Source organism: Micropterus salmoides, unplaced genomic scaffold (genome assembly GCF_014851395.1).
Source record: "Micropterus salmoides isolate LMB-PRFRI ecotype aquatic unplaced genomic scaffold, ASM1485139v1 Ms_hic_scaffold_8, whole genome shotgun sequence".
In the NCBI taxonomy this organism is placed as follows: Eukaryota; Metazoa; Chordata; class Actinopteri; order Centrarchiformes; family Centrarchidae; genus Micropterus; species Micropterus salmoides.
Window position 1 is genome coordinate 35,550,696 of NW_024044570.1, and position 23,260 is coordinate 35,573,955.

Here is a 23,260-nt window from a genome sequence, read left to right on the forward strand (position 1 = left end):
ACCACGTCCTTCAACAGGGTCCACAGTCACACAGTTGGGACTCCTTCAAGCTTTCATTCAAAGACTGTTTTATTCACAGTGGGAATATTCACTCATCTTCTTAAGTTCCTCCAACAAATATATATAATGGGTACCTTTTTTAATTCTAAAAGCACAACAAGGACTAAGTGGTAGGCCTTAACACTAGAACAGCCATTGGGTCAAATTTTCCTAAAAGTGTGTTATGTAGCACCCCCTATTGTTGTAAACATACATAAAAGCTGCTGCTTATAGCTTTTGTGTATACATGATCATCAAAACTAATGCTGCAGTAGCCTAGTTTTTCTCTGTGTTCTGCGGTCCCTTCAAGAGAGCGTGCGGCTCCCTCGTGTGCTTTTTGACCAGCTATAATTTTTCCAATGCTGTGTATTTAGTAAAAGTGATCATTATATATTTTTCCGTTGGGTAAAAATCTACTATGAATTTTGGAATTGATGATAATCGTTTCTTTCGAATAAATAGCCCTACTTTTATTTGAACTTTCAAACTTTTGTAGCTCTGTGTTATTCTCCGGATGCCCGATGAAGTCTGAAAAAAAAAAAAGCAAAACAGAAGCTGTGTTTAGAATATAACTTGGTTATAACATCTATAACAGCGACGAGTGGATGACATCAAAGGAGACGCCGCGCGTGAACATGCCCTTCACAGATGCGCGGTGCAAAGTGATCGACCTGCACGGTGAAGGCAAAATGAACAGATTAGAATAAACATTCGGTAAATGCCTGAAATGTGATGGTGTTTATAGGAAATGCACAGCTAAGGTGATTTCTCCAGAATCGCTTTCTCCAACTTTATGATGCAGAGAAATTTACAAAAAATTTGCTATATTAGAATATATATATCGTTATCATATCGCATAGCCCTAACGTTATCTGGAGGAAATTGTTCGAGCGGGTCAGGGGGAGAGAAAAGTCACAGGCCGCATCAAAAATCAAAAGAAAAAAAAAAAGCACTTTGGACAACGCAGGGCTCTACAGTGCGACAAATTCAGTTGCATATGCTCCTAAATATAGATACAAGCAAAAAGTAAAAATGTTTTAACAAAACATTTATTTACATTTATTCATCGGATAATTCACAATCACTCGAAATTAATAGGGGGGAGGGCTGCGTAGAAACAACGGTTTATGCTTCTCTATCTCCCTCCCTCCTGTCTGTGGATTACAGCTACAATGGGGAAAAACAGAATTAGGTCCAAAAGTTCTCTTTACAACCACAAAAAGCAAACATTGACAATGTAATATGGGAAATAACGCAAATGATGTTGGGGGCTTTTTTGATCTGATTATTGCTGCATATACTTTTATAATGAAATAAATGCATTTCATAAACCTTTTAAATCAACTCTTCTTTATCAGAAGTTTATAAATGTAGGCTATATGACAGTTCATAATGTATTTTTGTTGGTCTGGGTCCCATGGACTTGGACTTGCTGAAAAAGGTTGGTGTGTTATGAAATGATTGTTATGGAATGTTTTCTTAATATGGACATATGTTATGAAAATATGAACATGTTAAAATGTATAGATAGCATCCTTAATCCGAACCAGTTGACACCGTGAGGCACTAAGAAATTCCCTGATGAAATGTTCATCATGAATGCATATAGTTTGGGAAATGACTTAGAGTTTCTGTGTGTGGTTTCACGTTAGTCATTGGTGTGTCATGATCTTATAGTAATCTATAAATATGTGGACGAATTTAGCACAGACGCACAGCTATATTTGCACAGTTGTTTGACTTAAAACACTGTCCAACCTTTGAGTGACCTTTGAATTTCATCTCAGCCCCCTGTCTGTATACATATTAGATGTGATGTCATTGATGGGGAAATTAGGCAACTGCCGCAGACTTAAGCTGGTTAACGGTTGTAATCTTTACTCATTACCAATGATGGCAACATTTCCCTGCAACGCTGTTCAAAAATTTGCCCCGTGAATCATCAGCTTTACAGTGCCTTCCTAAAGTATGGGGGGGGACACTCTCAACAGCCACTTTATTAGGTACACCTGTCAATTGCTTGGTAACACAAATAGCTAATCAATCAATCACATGGCAGCAACTCAATGCATTTAGGCATGTAGACGTGGTCAAGACAACTTGCTGAAGTTCAAACTGAGCATCAGAATGGGGAAGAAAGGGGAGTGAAGTGACTTTTAACGTGGCATGGTTGTTGGTGCCAGACGGGTACCACTATTTCAGAAACTGCTGATCTCCTGAGATGTTCACGCACAACCATCTCTAGGGTTTACAGAGAAGGGTCTGAAAAAGAGAAAATATCCAGCGAGCGGCAGTTTTGTGGGCGAAAATTCCTTGTTGATGTCAAAGGAGAATGGGCAGACTGGTTGGAGATGTCAGAATCAGTTTTATTGCCAGGTACATTTTCACATACGAGGAATTAGCCTTGGTATAAATTGGTGCTTACAGTAAATACGAACATAAATATAAATTAATATATAAAATGTAAGGAGATCAAAAATCTACAAGTATACCAAAATTACCATTATACTATAATACAATGCTGAAAAGTGTGTGCAAAAAATCACAACATGCGCATGAAGCACAGTTGAGCATTATTGTAAAACGCAGAAAGGCAACAGTAACTCAAATAATCACTCATTATAACCAAGGTATGCAGAACACCATCTCTGAACGCACAACACGTTGAACCTTGAAGCAGGTAGACTACAGCAGCAGAAGACCACGCCAGGTGCCACTCCTGTCAGCTAAGAACAGGAAACTGAGGGTGCTCCTCAAGTCTCTGAATTGCATCCACATTTCCCTCACTTGCGTCTTTTCCTTGCGTCTTTGTCCCGCCCACCGGGGATGCATGGAGAGACACAAGGAAACCAAGCCAGGAGAGAAGGGACGAGGAAATATGTTTGTAGGGACATGAGACGTCCTTTGCTCCGAAGCGTCACTAAAGTGACGTCTGTTTCTGATGACGGCGGCAGCTGATCACAGCTGGATCAGCTGTCAGTCGGCTCTAACAGTTGTAGAGACTTGATGGAGTTTGTGTCTACGTACATGTGCACTGTGGTACTAATAAAGTCGCACAGTTATCAGTGCAGAGCAGAATGATTCTGTTACCTGTTTTTTTTTTTTTTTTTTTTTTAGCGCAGCATCTTTTATTCATCATTTCATAAGCTGATTTTACTCGCGGAGCCACTGACTGCTTTCATCAGATGCTTTGCTCGCTTCATTAGATACTTTGGTGCAGTTTAGTGACTTGTCCGACTCCTTATGTGTGCTATGTTTTATTTTCGTCTATTTGGACTAAACACAGGAATCAGCAGCCTCACATGTGACTGAATAGAAATGACGATAAATTATGTACATGTTTTTTGCTGACAGACTCTCTGACTTTAATTGTCTCCATAATAAAAGTTGATTGAAGAAATAATAGAAAGATTTTTCTAATAAATAAATAAAGTTGTGTGTGGGGCCTTTGTTGTTCAGACCTACAATGAACACAGATTTTAACAAGACAGTGAATCATAAAACAACTCAAATAAAGGCTTTGCAGTGATACACTTGAGTTTAATCTGTCCTGATGTGTCAGATCAGTCCAATCAATATAACTGCTACACAGTAAGGGGGCGTGTCGGTCATTAAAAGATTTCCGCGAAGGATGCACTGGTGTATCCTCGCTCATAGCTCCTCGGAGCGCAAATAAGAGCTTTGGGACAGCCTGCAAGATGGCGGAGTGAAACAACTTCTGGTTCAAGGATTGATGAGCGAAGAAACGACAAATAAGACTTGAGAAGCACCCAGTGGCCAATTCATCTTCATCTTCCAATAGAAGATTGGAAAAACGTTGCCTGGTCTGATGAGTCTCGATTTCAGTTAAGTCATTCAGATGGTCGAGTCAGAGTTCGGCGTAAACAGCATGAAAGCATGGATCCATCCTGCACCCACCCCGTGTGCGTGTGCGCGCGCGCGTACATACATACAAGTGGTGGTGATGGCGCAATAGATAAGACTATGCCTTTGTAGTGAGAGACCTGGGTTCAATCCCCCTCTGTGGCCCATTGTGTCACTGAGCAAGACACTTAACCCTTTGTTGCTCCAGAGGTGTGCGACCACTGGCATATACAGCAATTGTAAGTCGCTTTGGATAAAAGCGTCAGCTAAATGAATAAATGTAAATATGTACGTATGTATGTACGTACAGTGGGGAGAACAAGTATTTGAGTCTGTAATAAAATGGATTTTTGTTTTAGATTCCGTGTCTCACAGTTGAAGTGTACCTATGATAAAAATTACAGACCTCCTGCAAAATCAGCAGTGTATCAAATACTTGTTCTCCCTACTGTGTGTGTGGGTGCGTATATATGTATAGTGAGGAGAGATTTGGACAATGACACAAGTTATTTTGGCTGTTTACCAAAACATTCATGTTACACTTGCTGAAGACAAAACTTAAGGCAGAAAGACCCTCAAATATGCAACAACTAAAGACGGCTGCAGTGCCCCTCAAAGCACCACGAAGGAGGAAACCCAGTGTTTGGTAATGTCCATGGGTTCCAGACTTCAAGCAGTCATTCCCTGCAAAGTATTCTCAACAACATTTTCATGTATTTTTGTTCAACCCATTGAATTAAAGCTGAAAGTCTGCACTTTCAGCAATTGCATTTTGTTGTTTCAGTTCAGATCCATTGTATTGAAATACAGAGCCAAAATCGTGACATTTGTAACTATGCTGATTAGCTGTTTGCTTCTCTAAAATGTTGTACACAAAGTCTGGTGAAAGTGTATAAAACCTTTAGAAGAACTCAAGGGTTTATTTTTAATGAAAGAGTGAATAGAATTCCCAGTAGGCTTCAAATATGAGGAGTTCTACTCAATTAGCAAGCAAAGTTGCAGCATATACATCTGATTTTCAAGGTGTTTACGAGTGGGCGAGGAAAGCGAATGAAGAACGAGAAAGAAAGACAAAGAAAATCAGTGTGCTGGCTCTTCAGACGCAGTTGCCTAAAAGAAGTATACATGTGAATACAAGCGTCTTGTAAAATTGTATGCAATGGCACAAAAAGTACTCGGGGGTACATCCAGTTTATTCAAAATGAGATGAAATGAGGATGTTAGAATGGTAATGGTGTTTGCTTTTACACTGCACCTTGTTTCTAACCAGTCATTAATCATCTTTTTAGCAGACCGATGGAGCCTCCGTCAAAGAAGGAGGTTGTTCCAGTCATGAGGCGACCTGATGAGTGGAAGGACCCGTGGCGTCGGTCTAAATCCCCCAGGAGACGCCCCGGGCTGGGCTCCCCACCACGAGGCCGCCGGCGACACCGGCCCTCGGGCTCCTCCGTCTCTTTGTCAAACTCCTCCAGGTAGGAACCCTTTTCTTCAAGTCAGGACATCCTGTGTCGTAGTGTTGGCGAAAGAAGCTTGAAAAACAAGCAGCCTTTTATTTATTAATTTACGGCTCCAGGCATTCAACTTCTAGATCTGCCAATGACCGCGAGCGGGATATGTCTGACTCATACCTCACCGCTAAACCACGCTCTGAATACACAGCTGGCCAATCAGCACAGTATATACTCACTCTAACTGATGGCTGCTTTTTTCTAAGATATGGTCAAAAGCTGTTCCTGGGGCATCTTGTAATAGTTAGTTGTTTCCCAGAGAGGTTGACAGGAGAAGTAAAATTTATTGTCTTTCCAAAACCTAAAATAAATCCAGAAAAATGTTGGCTGTGGGTTGTTCCTAATGTGATGTTAGTTAGCTTACGCTAGCTAACTTACTACTGAATGTAACGTTATAAAGCACGACTCGTTGTCTTTTGTCTCAATGGTCGGGGGATGCGGTGGTTCACTTGTGCTGTGTGATCGGTAAGCTTTAGCTTTTATCTTTTTTCACGTCAGTTTGACAGCCTGAATACAACCTTCAAATGTCTGAGATCGCTTTTTCCAACAAATTTGAAAATATTTCTCAGATGTTATAAAATAGATTTATTGATGGCCTACGTCTAAAGTCAATAATGAGTTCCTGGGTTTTGGCTGTGTTGAGCTGGAGGTCATTGTTCGAACACCTCCATGCGGTACTGTGTTCCATAATTGTTTGTGATGAGGCCCACAGTGGTTGTGTCGTCCGCATACTTTATTGTCTTTACTGAAGTGTCTGTGGATGCAAAGTGTGCGTTGTAAAGGGAGAAGAGCCAAGGGGAGAGAACACAGCCCTGAGGAGCCCCTGTACTGAGGGTGAGAGGGTGTGAGCTTATGTTATTAACCTTCACCCTCTGTGATCTTTTCCACAGGAAGCTCCTTATCCAGTGGCGTATGGCTGGGTCAATGTTCATGTCCAAGAATGTGGTAAAGAGTTTAAATGGGTTAATAGTGTTAAATGCAGAACTGAAGTCTATGAACAGAATGCATGTATAGGTGTTTGGTGATTCCAGGTGTTGCAAGGTATGGTGGAGTACTATGCTGATTGCATCCTCAACGGAACGGTTGGCTTAGTAGGCGAATTGATACCGGTCCATCGGTGAGGAAGTGAAGGATTTCAAGTATGCCAGAATAATTCGTTCAAACGCTTTCATTACCACAGATGTTAGGGCAACTGGTCTAAAGTCATTGAGGCAGGTGATCTCTGAGGACTTTGGCACAGGAATGATGATGGAGCATGGAGCATTTAAAGTACTGTGGGACTGTACATTGCTTAATGAGATGTTAAATATGGTGGAAAATAGTGGCGCCAATTGAGCTGCATAATGCCTAAGCAAAGCAGGACTGATCCCATCCGGCCCTGCTGCTTTCCTGATCTTAAGCCTCCGAAATGAAGCTGTCACCTCTTCCTCCTGGATGTAGAAGAGTGGTGTTGGAGTGGGTTCGGGGGTGATGACTGGTGAGGTTATTTAATTTGTCTGGGAGGCTTGGATCGTTATTAAGAGGGGAGATGGGGTGTTTTTTGTATTCTGTCAAGTCCTTAAGATTTTTCCATATTGATCTTGAGCTGCTTGATGAGAATTGTTGCTCCATTTTAGTTCCATAGCTGTGCTTTGCTCTCCTTATTGCAGCTCGTACTTTATATTTGGCCGCTCTGTATTGACTCTTGTCTCCATTTTTGTACTCCCAGTCCTTTTCTTTGCATAAGAGATGTAAGTCTTTGGAGAACCATGGTTTTTTATTGCCATAGAATGTCACCGTTTTGGTGGGGATGCACATATCCTCGCAGAACTTGACGTATGACATCACAGTATCAGTGAGTTCATCGAGGGAGTCACAAGCTGCACTGAATATGTCCCAATCAATGCATTCGAAACACCCTTGGAGTGTTCCAATCGCCAATAGGAACAACCCTCCTTTTAAGAACAACATACTCCATACACGGCTACAAGCTGCAATCATTTTTGGAGACAGTGCTACTGAATTTTAAAACAAGGAGCACCAGTGCAAATACATACATATACAGTGTATGCGTGTAAACGTGCAGTTGTTTTAGGCAGGAAAAGAGAGGAGCACGAGAGGAGGAGGCATCCCCAGTCACAACAGAAACGTTTGGGACATTCTGAGTTCTTGTGTTTTTCCCTCACAGGAGTGTGTTTAAGCACAGGAAGACAAAACATCCTTTTGATTCTTCCGTATAAAAAAGAAAAAAAATTTTTGTTGTTGTTTCTGCCAAATCAGTAGCCACTCGAGCTCAGCTGTCATTTATCAAACTTTATATAACATAGATTTGGTATACCAGAATGCATTTGGTGTACAGTGATATTTGTACAGTTCAAAGAACAACAGCCACAGACTTGTTACTGGAAGCTGGTGCTCATGGTGGTGTTCTACGAGTCCAACAGGTTTTTGCCATTCGTTTTACTTAAGTCAGTTTTTAGAATCCCTTATCTCTTCTGATCAAAACTTGATATCTCACTGCCACGTAAAGGTGTAGGCTGGCATTCTCATCACTGGTGCCTCAGGCTTTGTAGTCTGTTTTGTAAAACATACACAAAAGCCTTTGTTCCCAGAACATATGAAATACTTCTTTTACGACCCCTTTCACCTGAGTGTTGTATTTTCGATAATAGTAGTATCGAATTGAATATGTGAAATTAAATAAAGTTTAGTTGAATGCAATTATCCTGTGGATTCATGGTCGTGCACACAATCATGTGACAGGTCGGAGTGATTGCATTTCTCTAGTACTGGAGATTTTGAGGTCATCTGATGTAATTGGAGAAATATTGGTCTTCAACTGACAGATTGCACACATTCCCAGACCAACCCCTTTCGGCAGAACGGCAGTGTTCGACTACTCTTAATATGTTCTTTAATTTTTACTTCATGTGCTGTGTGTGTTACAGGTCTTCATCTCGCTCTTCATCCTACACAGGCTCTGGGTCGTCTCATTCCCGCAGCCGCTCTTCCTCATTCAGCTCCTACTCTAGCCACTCCTCCCAGCGGAGCTCCTTCAGTGGAAGCCGCTCTAGGTAATCAAGAGAGAGTTGTCTGCATGTATCTCTGTGTGTGTATATCACTACACCTACCGGAATTTGCACCAACGGGAACAAAAACATTTACCAGTTACACCTGCATGACATTTGAACACCTCCACAGAGCACACTACAAGTATTAGTGAGCTTTAGGCTTGTTGCAATTGTTTCATCTTAAAAGCCTTCCAGAGGCTCAAAGGGCCTAATGCCTTCTCTTCCTTGTAGGCTTTTAATTTGACACAGCAGAGGATGTATTGAGTTTCACTGACGTTAACTTAACAGCACTTAAAAAAAAAACCTATTACCGAGATGAAGTAATTGTCTATGATGAGTGAATGGAAACCGTTTTTGTAAAAAAATTGAAACAAGGAGCTGTGGAGTATGACTCCGTTGTACTGATAGAATCCATAACATAGAGATGTTATGCAGAACAATCCACCTCAATAAGTTAGACCTAGTTTTCATCAGTGACTAGCCTTTGTTTGTGTTGTGTTAATAATAATGCTAAATTGTGCTATGCCTGACTATTAACACATTGATGGTCCAGCTACACTATGTAGTATTTAAATAGGAGGATGTGTAAATAATATTAATATATCAGCTCTCAGAAAAAAACAACCATCTAATGCTACTTTGCAATTTGGAGTTTGACAACAAATCCCAGGATTGCTCTAATGTTTTGAATTTTTAAACAATACTAGCATTATCTATAGGACTGTCAAGCCACTTAAAGCAACTATAATCAACTATAACCAATGATGTTAGTGTTATGTGCTCAGCCCCAAACAGACAGACACAGTTAGTGACTTGCTGGTGAACATTGTAAAGCATTTAGCAGCTAAATAGCTAGATGTTTCCCCATGAGTTGGTAGAGACCGAACAGGATTTTATGTTAACGTGGTGGCCTGAAACACGACTCCAAATGATTCATAATGCTGCTCCCTAACTGTGTAAATAAACAAGTATTTGCTAACCAGGTTGCCATATGAACTTAAAAAGTTATGTGTCAATTTTGTGTTGACAACTTGTTTCCGCTGCCACCAAGAAGCATTTCAAAGCATACTTTCTGAGATCTGTAATCCTTTGAAATACAAGTTGTAGACAACAACATCACTAGGCAAAAACATTAAACTCTTCTGTTTTCTTGAGTCAGCAACTACACACATGAGCTCTATTTCCTTGATGGCAGATCAAAGCACAACTTTTGTTGTTGGTACTTGTGTGATGTAATATTATCTTAAATTAAGCTGCTTAATGACTCTTTTATGACTACTTTTGATTTATAGGTCTCGGTCATTCTCCACAACTCCCTCACCGAGTCCAGCACAAAGGATTGCTAAGAACAAACCAGACCTTCCTCCTGCATTACCTAAAGGGTAAATGTCAAGTACTTAAATCCATTTAATCCATATTTAGCAATGCTTTTATTATCTTTTCCCATCTTAGTTTGTCCTAAAGTACATATTCTTATTAGCATTAGTGTTCCACTCTTCTTTTTATGATAGTACATGTACTCAAATTTTCAGAACAAGGCACTTTTGAGGTCTGTTGTTTGGGCTTGCTTCAGCTAGGCCTGTCGCAATTAGAACATGATCGTCTGATCATGATTATTTGAGCTAACAGCGATTTATTTTTGCCAGTGGTGTGATGAGACCTCGCAACATTAAAATGTGACGATCTTTCTCGTCGGGGTGAAAGCTGTCACGCGATATCAGCATGAGTGTAGGGTGAAATTAGAGTAGAAGATGCCACGGTTTGTGTGGTAGCATTTTAGGTGCCCAGGAGAAACAATAAACGGCAACAGAGTGACTAATTTTGCGATATCATTAGTTATCTTACAAACTTGTTTCCATCGCCAATTTGTCCCAACAAATCTTTAAGGACAAAGAAAGAGTACGGTCTAGACCTGCTCTTTTATGAAAAGCGCTCTGAGATAACTGTTGTTGTGATTTGGCACGATATAAATAAAATTGAATTGAACATAAACCCCAAGCAGATGTCACACACACTTTTTTACCGCTATTGTGGAAGTCTTGTTGAGTTTTGTCACTTCATCCAATTTTTCTAATTGGCTCATTTGCAAAGAAATGTTTGAATAGAAACATGTTTTTGTGTTTCTCTGTTGAATATTAACTCTTAAACTTTTAAAATAAAATAGTGTCCTTTTTACATTAATTATAATAAGCTTTTTGAAATGAATATGTGCAGCAGAGCGAGAGGTGAAACGTTGTGTCTGAACATGCACAAGCCATTTGGAGATAATTGACACTCCTTTGTCAACGATGAATGATTGATGGGAAATTTAAATTAACAACATGGATTTAGGCCTAATATGTCATGATTGTTACAGCTCTAGCCCCAGTATCACATTGCATCATTCCTGATTACTGATAATGTTACTGTTATTATTTATCAATGTGCTCTGCTGGCATACTAGTTGCTAGCACATGCCTGCTCATCGTTGTCTGCATGCTCAACAAAACAAGAAGTGCCTTTTCCTTCCCTAAGCATGCCGCTGAAGCCGGGTGCCATGCCCCCTCCTCGCAGGGACAAGCCTCCCATGAAGAAAGCTCCCAGTCCTCCGCCACCTGGTGGACTGCAGGGCAGGCCTTCCAAACCCATGCCAGAGGTAGGGAAGCCTCCCGCCAATCCCCGGGAGCCTGGAGCTGCAGGCGGCGGAGTAGGTGGCGGTGGAGCGGGGAGACCACTGCCACCACGGGAACCTGGAAAACCTCCCACTCCAAGGGAAGATAGGCGGAAAGAACGGCTGCAGCGTCCTCCTCGGAGGTTGGTATCTCGTCTTCAAGCTCTGTTCATTTTGTCAAAACAGCCATACAATACATTTCACAAAACAAAAACTATAAGGTACATGCCTGGAGTGGAACCAATCTTCGTTCATGAATCTATCTTTAAGTTTTACTTTTTCACAAAAATATTGTTAGTTTTAGATGAGATTCTGATTTTTCTGCTTGTAGAACTTGCTCAAAAAGTCCTGAAACTTTGCACCCATGGTTGAACTGAAAACGCAATTTTAGTAGGGAATTTTTTTTTTTTTTTTTTGGGGCATTTACCTCTGGTGCAAAAAATACTAATGTCGCTCCCCCGAGGCGTGTGTGGATGTGAGGGCCTGTTCAATGCTTTAATTCATGTTGTCCTTGCAGACCTGTGTGTTCTGTGTAAACAGGCACACCAAACAAAATGTGATTATGGTAGGTTTTTTAATTTAAGTTAGTAGTATAAAAATGGATTGCCACAGCATCATTGAACTCTTGCATATATGTGTTTTCACTGTGTCTTGTCACTCTGAATTGACAAACTGCTAATTATTCCTTACCATGTTGTGTGAGCACAGCACAGGTATACAAAAAAACTGTCTGGATGCTGTGCTATTAGTCTCAGGTGTGTGTGTGGGTGCGCGTATGTGGGTGGAAGAATGTTACCCTGTGTGCATGTTTGTTTATTGGACTCTCATTTGGAAGGAAGTGTGTCAACAGTAGTTGTTACACATTTGCAATAAGCAGAACTGTGTTCCCTATCACATTAACATTTGTGTGTGGCATTAAGTGATACTGCGGGTGTATCCCACAGCTGTGCATTTTGGGGGAACACCATAGAGTGTGTGTGGGTGGGTATGTGTGGGTGTGTGGGTGCGTGCGCACGTGCGTGTAAGGGAGTGGGTGGCTGGCTAGAGGAAAAACGTTGAGTTTTGTACACATTGTGTGTGACAGAGAGGAAGAACAGTTAAAGGGCAGGGAAGAACAGTAAGGATGTGTGTGAATGTTTTTATATGTGTGTGGGTGTGAGTGTGGGCAGAACATGTTACACTGTGGAAACTGTCCAGGAAAACCAGTTCAAACACCTGTTTGTTGTTTCTGTTTATGAACTACTTCCCCCTGATTGACTGATATAATATAGGTTAGTTATACTTGCTGGGTCACTGGTGTGGAGTAACAGTCTCAACATGTTTGAGGAGACAGTGTTACCGGCTTAAAGGTTCACCACAGTGGTACACCTCAAAAATAAAATTAAATATATTATAAATTACAACGTGCTGCCAGGACATATGACAGATCCTCCCTTAGAGTTCAATAAAAAAGGGAATGGAATGTCACCCAGCATCCCCTTTAGAAGTCGGGGAGATCATTTAAGTCCTGTAAGTAGCAAGGTGGGGCCTCCATGGATCTGACTTGTTTGTCCAGCACATCCCACAGATGCTCGATTGGATTGAGATCTGGGGAATTTGGAAGCCAAGTCAGCACCTTGAACTTGTTGTTGTGATCCTCAAACCATTCCTAAACCATTGTTGCTTTGTGGCAGGGAGCATTATCCTGCTGAAAGAGGCCACTGCCATCAGGGAAGCTCACCTCCAATGATCCATTCAGCTGTTCTTTCCATGGCTATCAAGTGGCAGGGTGGATGAAGCGTTTGTGACACTAGTGTTTAGACAAAGCCTTTTCATACAGTTAGCCTAATAAGCCATTTTCATGCATGGGAATTCAAATTCTTAAAACAACCATTGGAACTCCTACTGCGTTTAAGTTAGTAGAGAAATGCACCTGTAATGGTTGGTTTATAAACCTTATTATTTAAAAACTCAGAGCCAGGTTCATTATCATTTACTACTTCTCTGTCTGTCTCTTCCAGGCGAACTGTGAGTGGGAGTGTTAGTGGAAGTGGTAGCAGTTATAGTGGTTCTAGCTCCAGATCCAGATCCTCCTCCAACTCCCTCTCTCGCTCTGGATCCAGAAAATCCAGGTACTCGCCCAGTGAAGACTCACTGTCATCAGTACTGCAGTTTGCCAAGAACTTTCTTATAAAGAGATGTTGTTGATCATGTATTGCATTATAAGTGGTATTTCTGATCTTATTATATAATGACCTTATTTAATAACAAGCAAATAACAAGCAAATGGATACAGAACATGTGTATAATTGTTAATTATAGTATCTCTTACACACAAATGTGAGAGATGGACATAAAACAGGATGCTTGATGAATCTTAAAGAGTTGTCCCTGTTTTAACTTTTTCAACCTGCCCAATTGGATTCCATCATGTTCTCTCTTGCTTTCATGTGCTGTCTCTTCTGGGAAACTCTAGGAAATCCAGGTATGAGAATTATTTTTCAGTGTGTGCAAAGTGCATGCCGTGTGTGTGTGTAGACATGTGGGCATGTTGGAACTCAGTCAGTCCCAGTTATGTGTCCTGTGTGACTGCTGAAGAATCAGCAGCTCATGGCTATTGTTTCTTGCCACAGATCGCTGAGCGTGAGCAGCGTTTCATCCGTGTCATCAGCGTCGTCCAGCAGCAGCTCTGTTCGTAGTGCAGACTCGGATGACATGTATGCTGATCTGGCCAGCCCAGTGTCCTCTGCCAGCTCCCGCTCTCCCACACCAAATCACCCCCGCAAGGAGCGAGGAGGGCCTGCGCGGGACCGGCCTCCACATGGCAGAGACAAAAACAGGGGTTAGTGTTGGCAACAAAGCAGGACTGATACAAGACAGCATAACATACCTATACCTAGAATTTGTCTAGTACAAAAATAAAAAAAATATTAATTATCTAATTAATATTTTATTGATTTTTTTCTTTTCTTTTCTATAAATGGTAAATATAGGACTGATGATTAGCACTGCATGGTTTATTTGTTCCCATATTTTCCTGTCCATCACAGAGAGACCATCAAAGAAAGATGAACCCTTTAGGGAGGACCGCAGGAAAATTGACCAATCTGATGCCCCACCTCGAGGAGGCAACCCCATACCCAGATCAGGACCTGGTAGCAGGGGTGGCCACCCTGTGCATCCCCCACCCGGCACCATGGGCCCCCCAGGAAGCTACGGAGGTTCAGGTTCCCACAAAGATATCAAACTCACCCTGCTCAACAAGGTAACTGTTGCTCCTTTTTTCCAATTTAACGGGTCTCTTTACCCAAATTTACAAAAGACATTTTCTCTTTAAAATTGGTAGTCACAAGTCTCACAGACAGGGTTTTGGTTTTATGTGCTAAGAAGTTGAGATAAGCTAGATAAACTTACTGCAATTTTTTTGTCTTAAAGGCATGAACTTAAACACTCAACAATGTAATGAGAAATGCAAGTATTTTTGTGAAGAAATTTAGGAGTAAAAAATTGCATTTAATATTGGACACCTGTCCCACACAGCGGATGTGCTGTACACGCAGTGGTTATCAATGTATGGCAGCTGGGATGTGATGGGCAGGAGAAGGAGTCTTTGTTTTTCCAAGCACTGATGTACATCAATGCTTGGAAAGAGGACAGCCTATCCTAACAAAAACAGCCTTTATCAGAATAAAGGCTAGAATAAAAGTAATTAAATAACAGAGAGGTGGCACAGATACCAGTCAGCCCTACAGCCAATTAAGCTGTCAGTATTAAGTTCATTAATCCACTGCAGTTCGCAATAACTGGAAAAGTAAAAGTAAAATTATTTTTGCTTTTAATATTTGATTTATATTAGATACAGTGGTGTGAAAGTGTTTGCCCCCTTCCTGATTTCTTATTTGTTTACACATGTCACACTGAAATGTTTCAAAACAAATAAAAATTTTAGACAAACATAACACAAAATGCAGTTTTTAAATCAAGGTTTTTATTATTATGGGGGGAAAAATCCAAACCCTTAGCAGCAACTACTGCAAGTATTTGCAATAACTGGCAGTGAGTCTTTTACAGCGCTGTGGAGGAATGTTGGCCCACGCATTGCAGAATTGTTGTAATTCAGCCACTTTGGAGGGTTTTCAAGCCATAACCGTTTTTCATGTCATGGCACAGCATCTCGATTGGATTCAGGTCAGGACTTTGACTACGCCAATCCAAAGTCTTCTTTTTGTTTTTCTTAAGCCATTCAGAGGTGGACTTGCTGGTGTGTTTTGGATCATTGTCCTGCTGTAGAACCCAAGTGTGCTTCAGCTTGAGGTCATAAACAGATGGCCGGACATTCTCCTTCAGGATTTTTTGGTAGACAGCAGAATTCATGGTTCCATTTACCACAGCAAGTCTTCCAGGTCCTGAAACAGCAAAACAGACCTAGACCATCACACTACTACCACCATATTTTACTGTTGGTGTGATGTTCCTTTTCTGAAATGCTGTTATTTTTACGCCAGATGTAATGGGACACACACCTTCCAAAAAGTTCAGCTTTTGTCTCGTCAGACTTCAGAGTCTTTTCCCAAAAGTCTTGGAGATCATCAAGACATTTTCTGGCAAAACTTATCCAAGCCTTTGTTCTTTTTGCTCAGCAGTAGTTTTTGTCTTGGAACTCTGCCATGCAGGCCATTTTTGCCAAGTCTCTTTCTTATGCTGGAGTCCCGAACACTGACCTTAACTGAGGCAAGTGAAGCCTGCAGTTCTTTGGATGTTGTGGGGGTTTTTGTGACCTCTTGGATGAGTCATCGCTGCACTCTTGTGGTAATTTGGTTGGCCAACCACTCCTGAGAAGGTTCACCACTGTTCCATGTTTGCCATTTGTGTATAATGGCTCTCACTGTAGTTAGCTGGAGTCCCAAAGATTTAGAAATGGCTTTTAAAACCTTTTCCAGACTAATAAATCTCAATTACTTTACTTAAATAATTTCTTTGGATTGCAGCATGATGTTTAGCTTTTGAGGATCTTTTGGTCTACTTCACTTTGTCAGGCAGGTCCTATTTAAGTGATTTCTTGATTGAGAACAGGTGTGGCAATAATCAGGCCTGGGTGTAGGTAGAGACAGCTGGGGCAATCGCTTTTTCACACAGGGCCATGTAGGTTTGGATTTTTTTCCCACTTAATAATAAAAACCTTCATTTAAAAATTGCATTTTGTTTATTTGTGTTATATTTGTCTAATTTCAATTTGTTTGATGATCTGAAACATTTCAGTGTGACAAACATGCAAAAACATCAGGAAGGGGGCAAACACTTTCACATCATTGTATAATATATTATGAGCTTGATTTGTTGTATATTGGCTAGAATGTTTGGAACTAATAGTTTGCCTAGTGCTAATGTTTACAGTCCAGTCTAAAATAAAACTTTTTTAATGATGCCAGATGTAAGAATGTGAAGCAATTTACATTTATTAATTGTGTTGTACTGCCAAAGTGTGAACAGATTGTAACGTAACTTAAGAAATTAGACCTTCCCAACTTTCTCAGGTGCCTGTAACAGCCTGTGGACTGATTTCTGTGTAGACGACTGTAGACAGATGTTTTTCTGGGAAAATCCAAAGAACGTGACGTCTATTTGTGCTCCCGAGTGCCTTCTCTTCTGCTTCCCCACACCTCCAACAGTGTGCAACACTATCTAATGTTAACTTAGAACTGTTCAACACAAAGTCTAAATTCACGCAAGCAGTACTGCAAGGCAGTATATATATTGTTTTTTGCTGGCTAATGTTAGATACAGTTAGAATGTTTAATTGCAAGCTAGCTAACAAAGCAAAATTCTGTCTTGAGTGGATAACATCAGCTGGTCTGGCTGGTAGATTGGCTGGCTTGCCGTTTTCAGGTTGCTTTGTCTTCTGGCGCTGTCTGCATGCAGTGTGGCTGGGTTGTAGCTGACTTGTTAACCTCAGCTTGCTTTGTCGTTAACGTTGGCAAAATACCATACCTGTCAACATTGAGATTTGAAAAATAAAGAACATTTTCAGGCACCCCACGCCGGGCCGTCTCACCACCCCTACAACTGTCCACATACCGCTTACATTTAAACAAGATACTTACTTAGATTGTTTACTTTGGCCTTTGTCTATCAACCTTTGTTGTTCATGCTCTGTGAGTTCTTACAAGCCTGTCGTAAATCAAGAAATTGTCATTCACTTTCCATTAGCGACCTCGAGTCCTGCAAAGGTCATGGGACAGCAGAGGTTCTTCGGGGAAAGCTTATCAGTTCTCGGGACAGAGCTTGTTGATGACTCAAAGGCCAACATTCAGAGAGGTTTAATTCTGTTTATCAATAAATATTCAAAATGTTCAAAATCTGTGTTGACCATGCTACACAATGTGCAGACATTTACTGTGAAGAGCACTGGCTAAATCTACCTGCAAATTACTTAAATTGTACTTGTGATTGTCCGGGTGATTATTATTTATTTATTTGTTGCACTTAGATGTGGAATAAATAAGTAGGTTGATCTTGTTTCTTGCATTCAATTCCACATGTCCTGTCATTTTCCAGCAGCAGGGAGATAAGGGCAACAGGAAGAGATACATGCCTTCAGACAAAGACAGGCCAAGTTCCCCCCCCAGCAAGAGAATGACCGTGTCTCCAGACAGAGGTGAGAAATGTGCTGAAAACAGCAAACACATCTGTTCACTGTCACACATCGTTTACTGTTTCACACAAACACACACCATAGCTAGACCAATATATGGGTTGAATGTATATGTAATGTATAACAGTTGAATTAAATCAGGTATTTGCTCTTGTCGATCTCTGACATTGATGGGTTATGATGTGTGTGAATGGCTCTGGCAGTAAAGTTGAATAATGTGGTCCTCCCTCTAGAGTCAGTTCTTAGTCTGTTATTTAATCTTCCGTGTGTGTAATCAAAGTTATGCTGATTATACACTACTGTATCTTTGTAGTGTACATAGCGGAGAATTTAAGAGCTTAAGAGCCAAATGTTTTTGTTGAGAACTTTTAATTCTCCCTTCAGTGTACCATCAAAATGCTTTTCAAAAAGCTGTTATTAAGGTAATATAGTTGCATAATGTTGCTTTAACAACTGTGTAGTCTCCAGAACCACAGTAATGTGTATTTTAACTAACTCTTAGCAAAAAGAAGCCATACCTTAAAACTATTAAGTCCTAACAGCTTCAATAACTCTAACTGGTGTTTTTCAGGCCGTGATAAAAGAATACCTGGCAGACCCCCGCTTTCCCCTCGAATGGATCGGCCCAGAGGCCAAGGGCCCCGACCAATGCCCCCCCAGGGAGACAGGTTGGTGCAACCTTCAGCATTGCTGTAGGACTGTGACATGTATCCACTAACACTTCATCATACAACAACAGTCACAAAAACAAGTCAAAAATAGAAGAAAAAAATAATAATAAGGGATTTTAGCTGGAAGTGTGGAAATTCTCAAGTCAGCTGTTTCTGACACATCATCATTATTGCAAGCAATGATTGTGTTTACAATGGCCAATCATGGAAAGGTTTTCAGGGCATGAAGTTTGCCTGACCGCAAATGTTTGGACAAAATGAGGAACCTGCCACAGCAGTTACACCATCTCTGCACGTGTCGCAATATTCACTGGCACAAATTCCCCAGCATGCAAAAGGTGCTTTGTAATGGTGCTTAGGTGTGAATTAGATAGAAATGACACATTTTTAGTCATATTGAGTTTATTGATTTTTGCATTTGTCGTCATCTCTGAAGCTCTGTCAAGTGGGAATCTCACAGTCAAACAGTTTTTTCAACCTAAAATGCTCACTCTAAAAGAAAATGTACATGAAAGCTGGTTGCGTTAGCTTTCTTAAGTCATGAAGTCTTGTAAACAGTGATGGGAATAGTTAAACTACATAAATGCACACTCGCATCAGTTTACGAGACTGTTGTGACTCCAGGTGGCTGGCTGCTTAGGGCTATCTCATTGTGATTTTAATGGTTGCATTTTAGAGCAACACTAAACGTGCTCTGTGTTTTTTGACGACGTACCGTCTCTAGTTACATGAGGTGACATCATGGTAGTCGACTGAACAGCCTACAGATTTTACTTTGTTCAGTATGTCCCCTCCTGCGCTACATCTGACATGTCTTGTCAGGAAACGCAAACAGCAAGAGATGTTTTCTTTCAGGTTGTGTAGGTCATTTATTATTCATGCTTAATAAATTATTTTCTTCTGGTTTTAGGTTTTTTTAGTCTTGTTGCATTTTTAGGTGGAAAGCATCTATTAAATTGGTGCAAAAACCTGAGCTTTTATCTTTTTGACCATACTATGAAGCAGTTTTGCACTCAAGTATGTATTTTACAATTGCATATGAATTTCTTTTAATTGTGCATATAATATAAATATAAATATAAATGTTTGATTATGCTAACTTAGCTTGACCAATTACTCATTTACTCTGATAGTTCTTGTGAAATTTTGTTTCCTCCCAATTTACTTCAATACTAAATGTCAGGTCAGGCATAAACATTTAGTAGCAACTTATTTTTAGATAAGAGGAGTTTGTGTGGTGAAACCTGTTTTCATTTCGAGATGAGTATCTATGTAGTAAATATTTATGTTACAACTAGGCTTAGTTTAAACAGCTGGTTCCTCATCCAGGAGGAAACAGTGCAGTTGCTGTGCATTAATACACATGTGCTCAAATGAGTGTTTCCAACAGCAGGATGTGTGTGGGATTAAGTGTGTGGGATTAAGTCAAAATAAGTGACGTGAAGTGTGTGTGTCACTCAGTGCATCAGTGTGGCCTGTTAATGTGTTTTTTTAATAGTTTTTGGACAACAGTTGAGCTGTGGGGCACAGAGGAAGAAGATATTTCAGGCTTTGTGTGTCATGCACAATACTTGTTAGTAGTAGGATCAACTCATTGTTGGTTGTGTTTTTTATTTGTTGACAGTGTTGAAAAGAATAATAAATCACCAGTGCCAATAATAAATTCTGTAAATATTTAATAGTTATTATTATTATTATTATTATCATTGCTGTAAGAAGCCAATGAGACAATAGACCTCTGACACTTTTTCACCCATATTTGATGACAACAGCTATTTTTATTGTTTTTGTAATTGTTTATTTTCTCTTTTTGTTCTGTCACTTCATACATGCATGACTTGTGCAAAAGTGTGACCAAAATTCTTACTGCTCTTCCTCAGAAAACGTCCTCTGTCACCACCACCTAAGTCGTCTGGGAAAGGCCCAGTTGCGCCATCAGGCAAGCCGGCCACCCCGAACTTCCCTTCAGCCACTGGCTCGGGCTCAGGCTCAGGTTCGGGCTCCAACAAACCCAGCAACACACTGTCCCGCCGTGAGGAGCTGCTGAAACAGCTTAAGGCTGTGGAGGACGCCATCGCCCGGAAACGAGCAAAGATCCCCACCAAATAAAAGCCTGTTCCTCATCTGTTCGCCTGCCTGCCAGTCTGTCTGCCTGCCTGCCTGCGTGGCCTCGTGAGCCGGGGCAACAGTGAGGGTCATGGGATGGAGCGTTTTTTCCCTGCCTTCAATGGACATGTAAAAATGTTGTTTGGTTCATGTATAAAGGCTATTGTGTAAGTGAACAGGAAGTGGCCACCACAAAAACCATCTTCTGCTTGTTTGCCCTGACAGAGGTTTGCCTCTGCTCCATTCTAGAGGGTTGTTCACTCCCACATGCCCGAGTTTAGCTCCCCTTAAAAGTCTTTGATTTCCTCATCAACGAGAAACAGGAGGAAATGTTTGGGCATCTGGTGAGGGAGGGACGTCTCAGGAATGGAGTGTACTTTGTGTAGACTTCACAGTACTTTGTGTAGACTTCACAGTACAGAAACAGAAGGGTAGTAAGGTGCATTTGATCACTTGCTGCTTACTCTGTTCATTCAGTGAAAAGGAAGCATCTTCCTTATGTGGTGTGATGAGTAACAGATTTATACACATTGAATCCTACTTTGTCTGTTTTTCTCTGCCCCCTTTTATCTTGTTCTCTCTTGCATCTTTTCTTTTTTTTCCCCCTTTAGTGTGGATTGGTGTGACTGAATCAGCTCCACAGGGTACTGACAGCATACAGGGCTTCACAACGCTTCTGTGTATAAATCTCCAAATTATTGAGCATCTGTATTCGGGCCCCTGTAAGTGATCATGAGCCCATGCTTTGTTCAAAGCGGATCCATCTTTAACCAATGACTCGTCTACGTTCTGTGTTTTAGGGCAGTGTTCACTGTCACATCTTGTACAATACTAGCAAGTCATCAGATTCTTTCAAGCGTATGGTTATAGACAGTGATGTGAAGTATTGCTTTTTTTTTTAATTTACAGCATTTTGTTTTCTTCTTAGCTCTTCTCTAGTGATAAACCGATGTATTATTTGTCACATTTTAGTTGGAGGAGTATGAGAGGTGGAACGGGGACACTTAGAGACAAGATATGTCTTGCTTTTGTGACAAAAGCCTTCTAAATAAACTATTTTGATAAAGAGGATGTCTGTTGCCTGGGTTTTCTGTGCAAGACAAAATGAATGTTTATTTAAACATGCACAGTCACATGTATATGGAGTTGAGACAATTCTTCAGCATAAAGAGCATGGAATTTACAGTATCTCACAAAAGTGAGTACACCCCTCACATTTCTGCAAATATTTGATTTTATCTTTTCATGTGACAACGCAAGAAATGACACTTTGCTACAATGGAAAGTAGTGAGTGTACTGCTTGTGTAACAGTGTAAATTTGCTGTCCCCTCAAAATAACACAGCCATTAATGTCTAAACCGCTGGCAACAAAAGTGAGTACAAGTGAAAATTACCAAATTGGGCCCCAAGTGTCCATATCGATGAACTGTAGCTCCCCAGAGCCGGCAGCACTCATGCAGCCCCAGACCAGGACTCTCCCACACTTGTCTCTGTACTCCTCACCTGGTCGCCGCCACACATGTTTGACCCCATCTGAACCAAATAAGTTGGTCTCATCAGACCACAGGACATGGTTCCAGTAATCCATGTCCTCAGCCTGCTTGTCTTCAGCAAACTGTTTGCAGGCTTTCTTGTGCATCATCTTTAGAAGAGGCTTCCTTCTGGGACGACAGCCATGCAGACCGATTTGATGCAGTGTGCGGCGTCTGGTCTGAGCACTGACAGGCTGACCGCCCCACCCCTTCAACCTCTGCTGCAATGCTGGCAGCGCTCATATGTCTATTTCCCAAACACAACCTCTGGATACGACGCTGAGCACGTGCACTCAGCTTCTTTGGTCGACCATGGCGAGCCCTGTCCTGAGTGGAACCTGTCCAGTTGAACTGCTATATGGTTTTGGCCACCTTGCTGCAGCTCAGTTTCAGGGTCTTCGCGATCTTCTTATAGCCTTGGCCATCTTTATGTAGAGCAACCATTCTTTTTTCCAGATCCTCAGAGTTCTTTGCCACAAGGTGCCATGTTAAACTTCCAGTGACCAGTATGGGGAAGTGTGAGAGCGATAACAGCAAGTTTAACACACCTGCTCCCCATTCACACCTGAGACCTTGAAACACTAACGAGTCACATGACACCGGGGAGGGAAAATGGCTAATTGGGTTTTCAATCCTGTCCCATCCAGTTCCTGAACATTTTTACAATCCAAAAATAGTGTTTAAATATATCAGGACTGCATATTTATATATAAAACTGATCTGTGATTCCTGTTCTGCAAAACTATACTAACTCTGTTGTGAAGTTTGCGGACGACACCACCATCGTCGGCCGGATTTCAAACAATTCAAATTTATAATCTTGCAGAGTGGTGCTCAGAGAACAACCTACTGCTCAACGTCAGCAAAACTAAGGAGCTGATCATTGATTTTAGGAAGAAGGAGATAAAGACACAGTGGAGCTGAGGTGGAGCAGGTGAATAGTTTCAAGTTCCTGGGAATCAGCATCACAGAAAACTCGTCTCACATCTCCACGCTGGGGAAGAAAGCTCAGCCCGAAGGATACTAAAGGACAGTACCCACGAGTTTCTGCTGCGGCACCACCAGACTGCAGAGCAAGCGCCTTAAAGTTAAATATATTATAGTGAAGTCTTTTCACTACAGTGTACTATTTAATGAAGCAGCCAACTGATGACCTTTTATAGAGTCTAACAGTACAGTCTGTTCCTCTTAATCAGTAGAATATCTGG

At 41.0% G+C, this 23,260-nt stretch overlaps 1 protein-coding gene across 9 annotated transcripts in view; it reads left to right on the forward strand.

Annotated features, from left to right (window-relative positions):
• The window catches only part of zc3h18 (zinc finger CCCH-type containing 18), a 40,914-nt gene extending 20,018 nt beyond the window's left edge, over positions 1 to 20,896 (forward strand). For 2 of the 9 annotated variants that reach the window (XM_038705415.1, XM_038705414.1), the window contains exons 10-21: positions 5,193 to 5,375; positions 8,339 to 8,464; positions 9,754 to 9,843; positions 10,976 to 11,254; positions 13,112 to 13,222; positions 13,567 to 13,575; positions 13,724 to 13,932; positions 14,141 to 14,355; positions 17,298 to 17,405; positions 17,646 to 17,745; positions 18,314 to 18,410; positions 20,294 to 20,896. In XM_038705415.1, the coding sequence (XP_038561343.1) occupies positions 5,193 to 5,375; positions 8,339 to 8,464; positions 9,754 to 9,843; positions 10,976 to 11,254; positions 13,112 to 13,222; positions 13,567 to 13,575; positions 13,724 to 13,932; positions 14,141 to 14,355; positions 17,298 to 17,405; positions 17,646 to 17,745; positions 18,314 to 18,410; positions 20,294 to 20,522 (1,756 nt within the window). In that variant the 3' untranslated portion in view covers positions 20,523 to 20,896. The remainder of the gene's footprint in view (positions 1 to 5,192; positions 5,376 to 8,338; positions 8,465 to 9,753; positions 9,844 to 10,975; positions 11,255 to 13,111; positions 13,223 to 13,566; positions 13,576 to 13,723; positions 13,933 to 14,140; positions 14,356 to 17,297; positions 17,406 to 17,645; positions 17,746 to 18,313; positions 18,411 to 20,293) is intronic. The other 7 variants (XM_038705411.1, XM_038705412.1, XM_038705416.1 and 4 more) reach the window with 7 other exon arrangements.
• Positions 20,897 to 23,260: the final 2,364 nt, after the last annotated feature.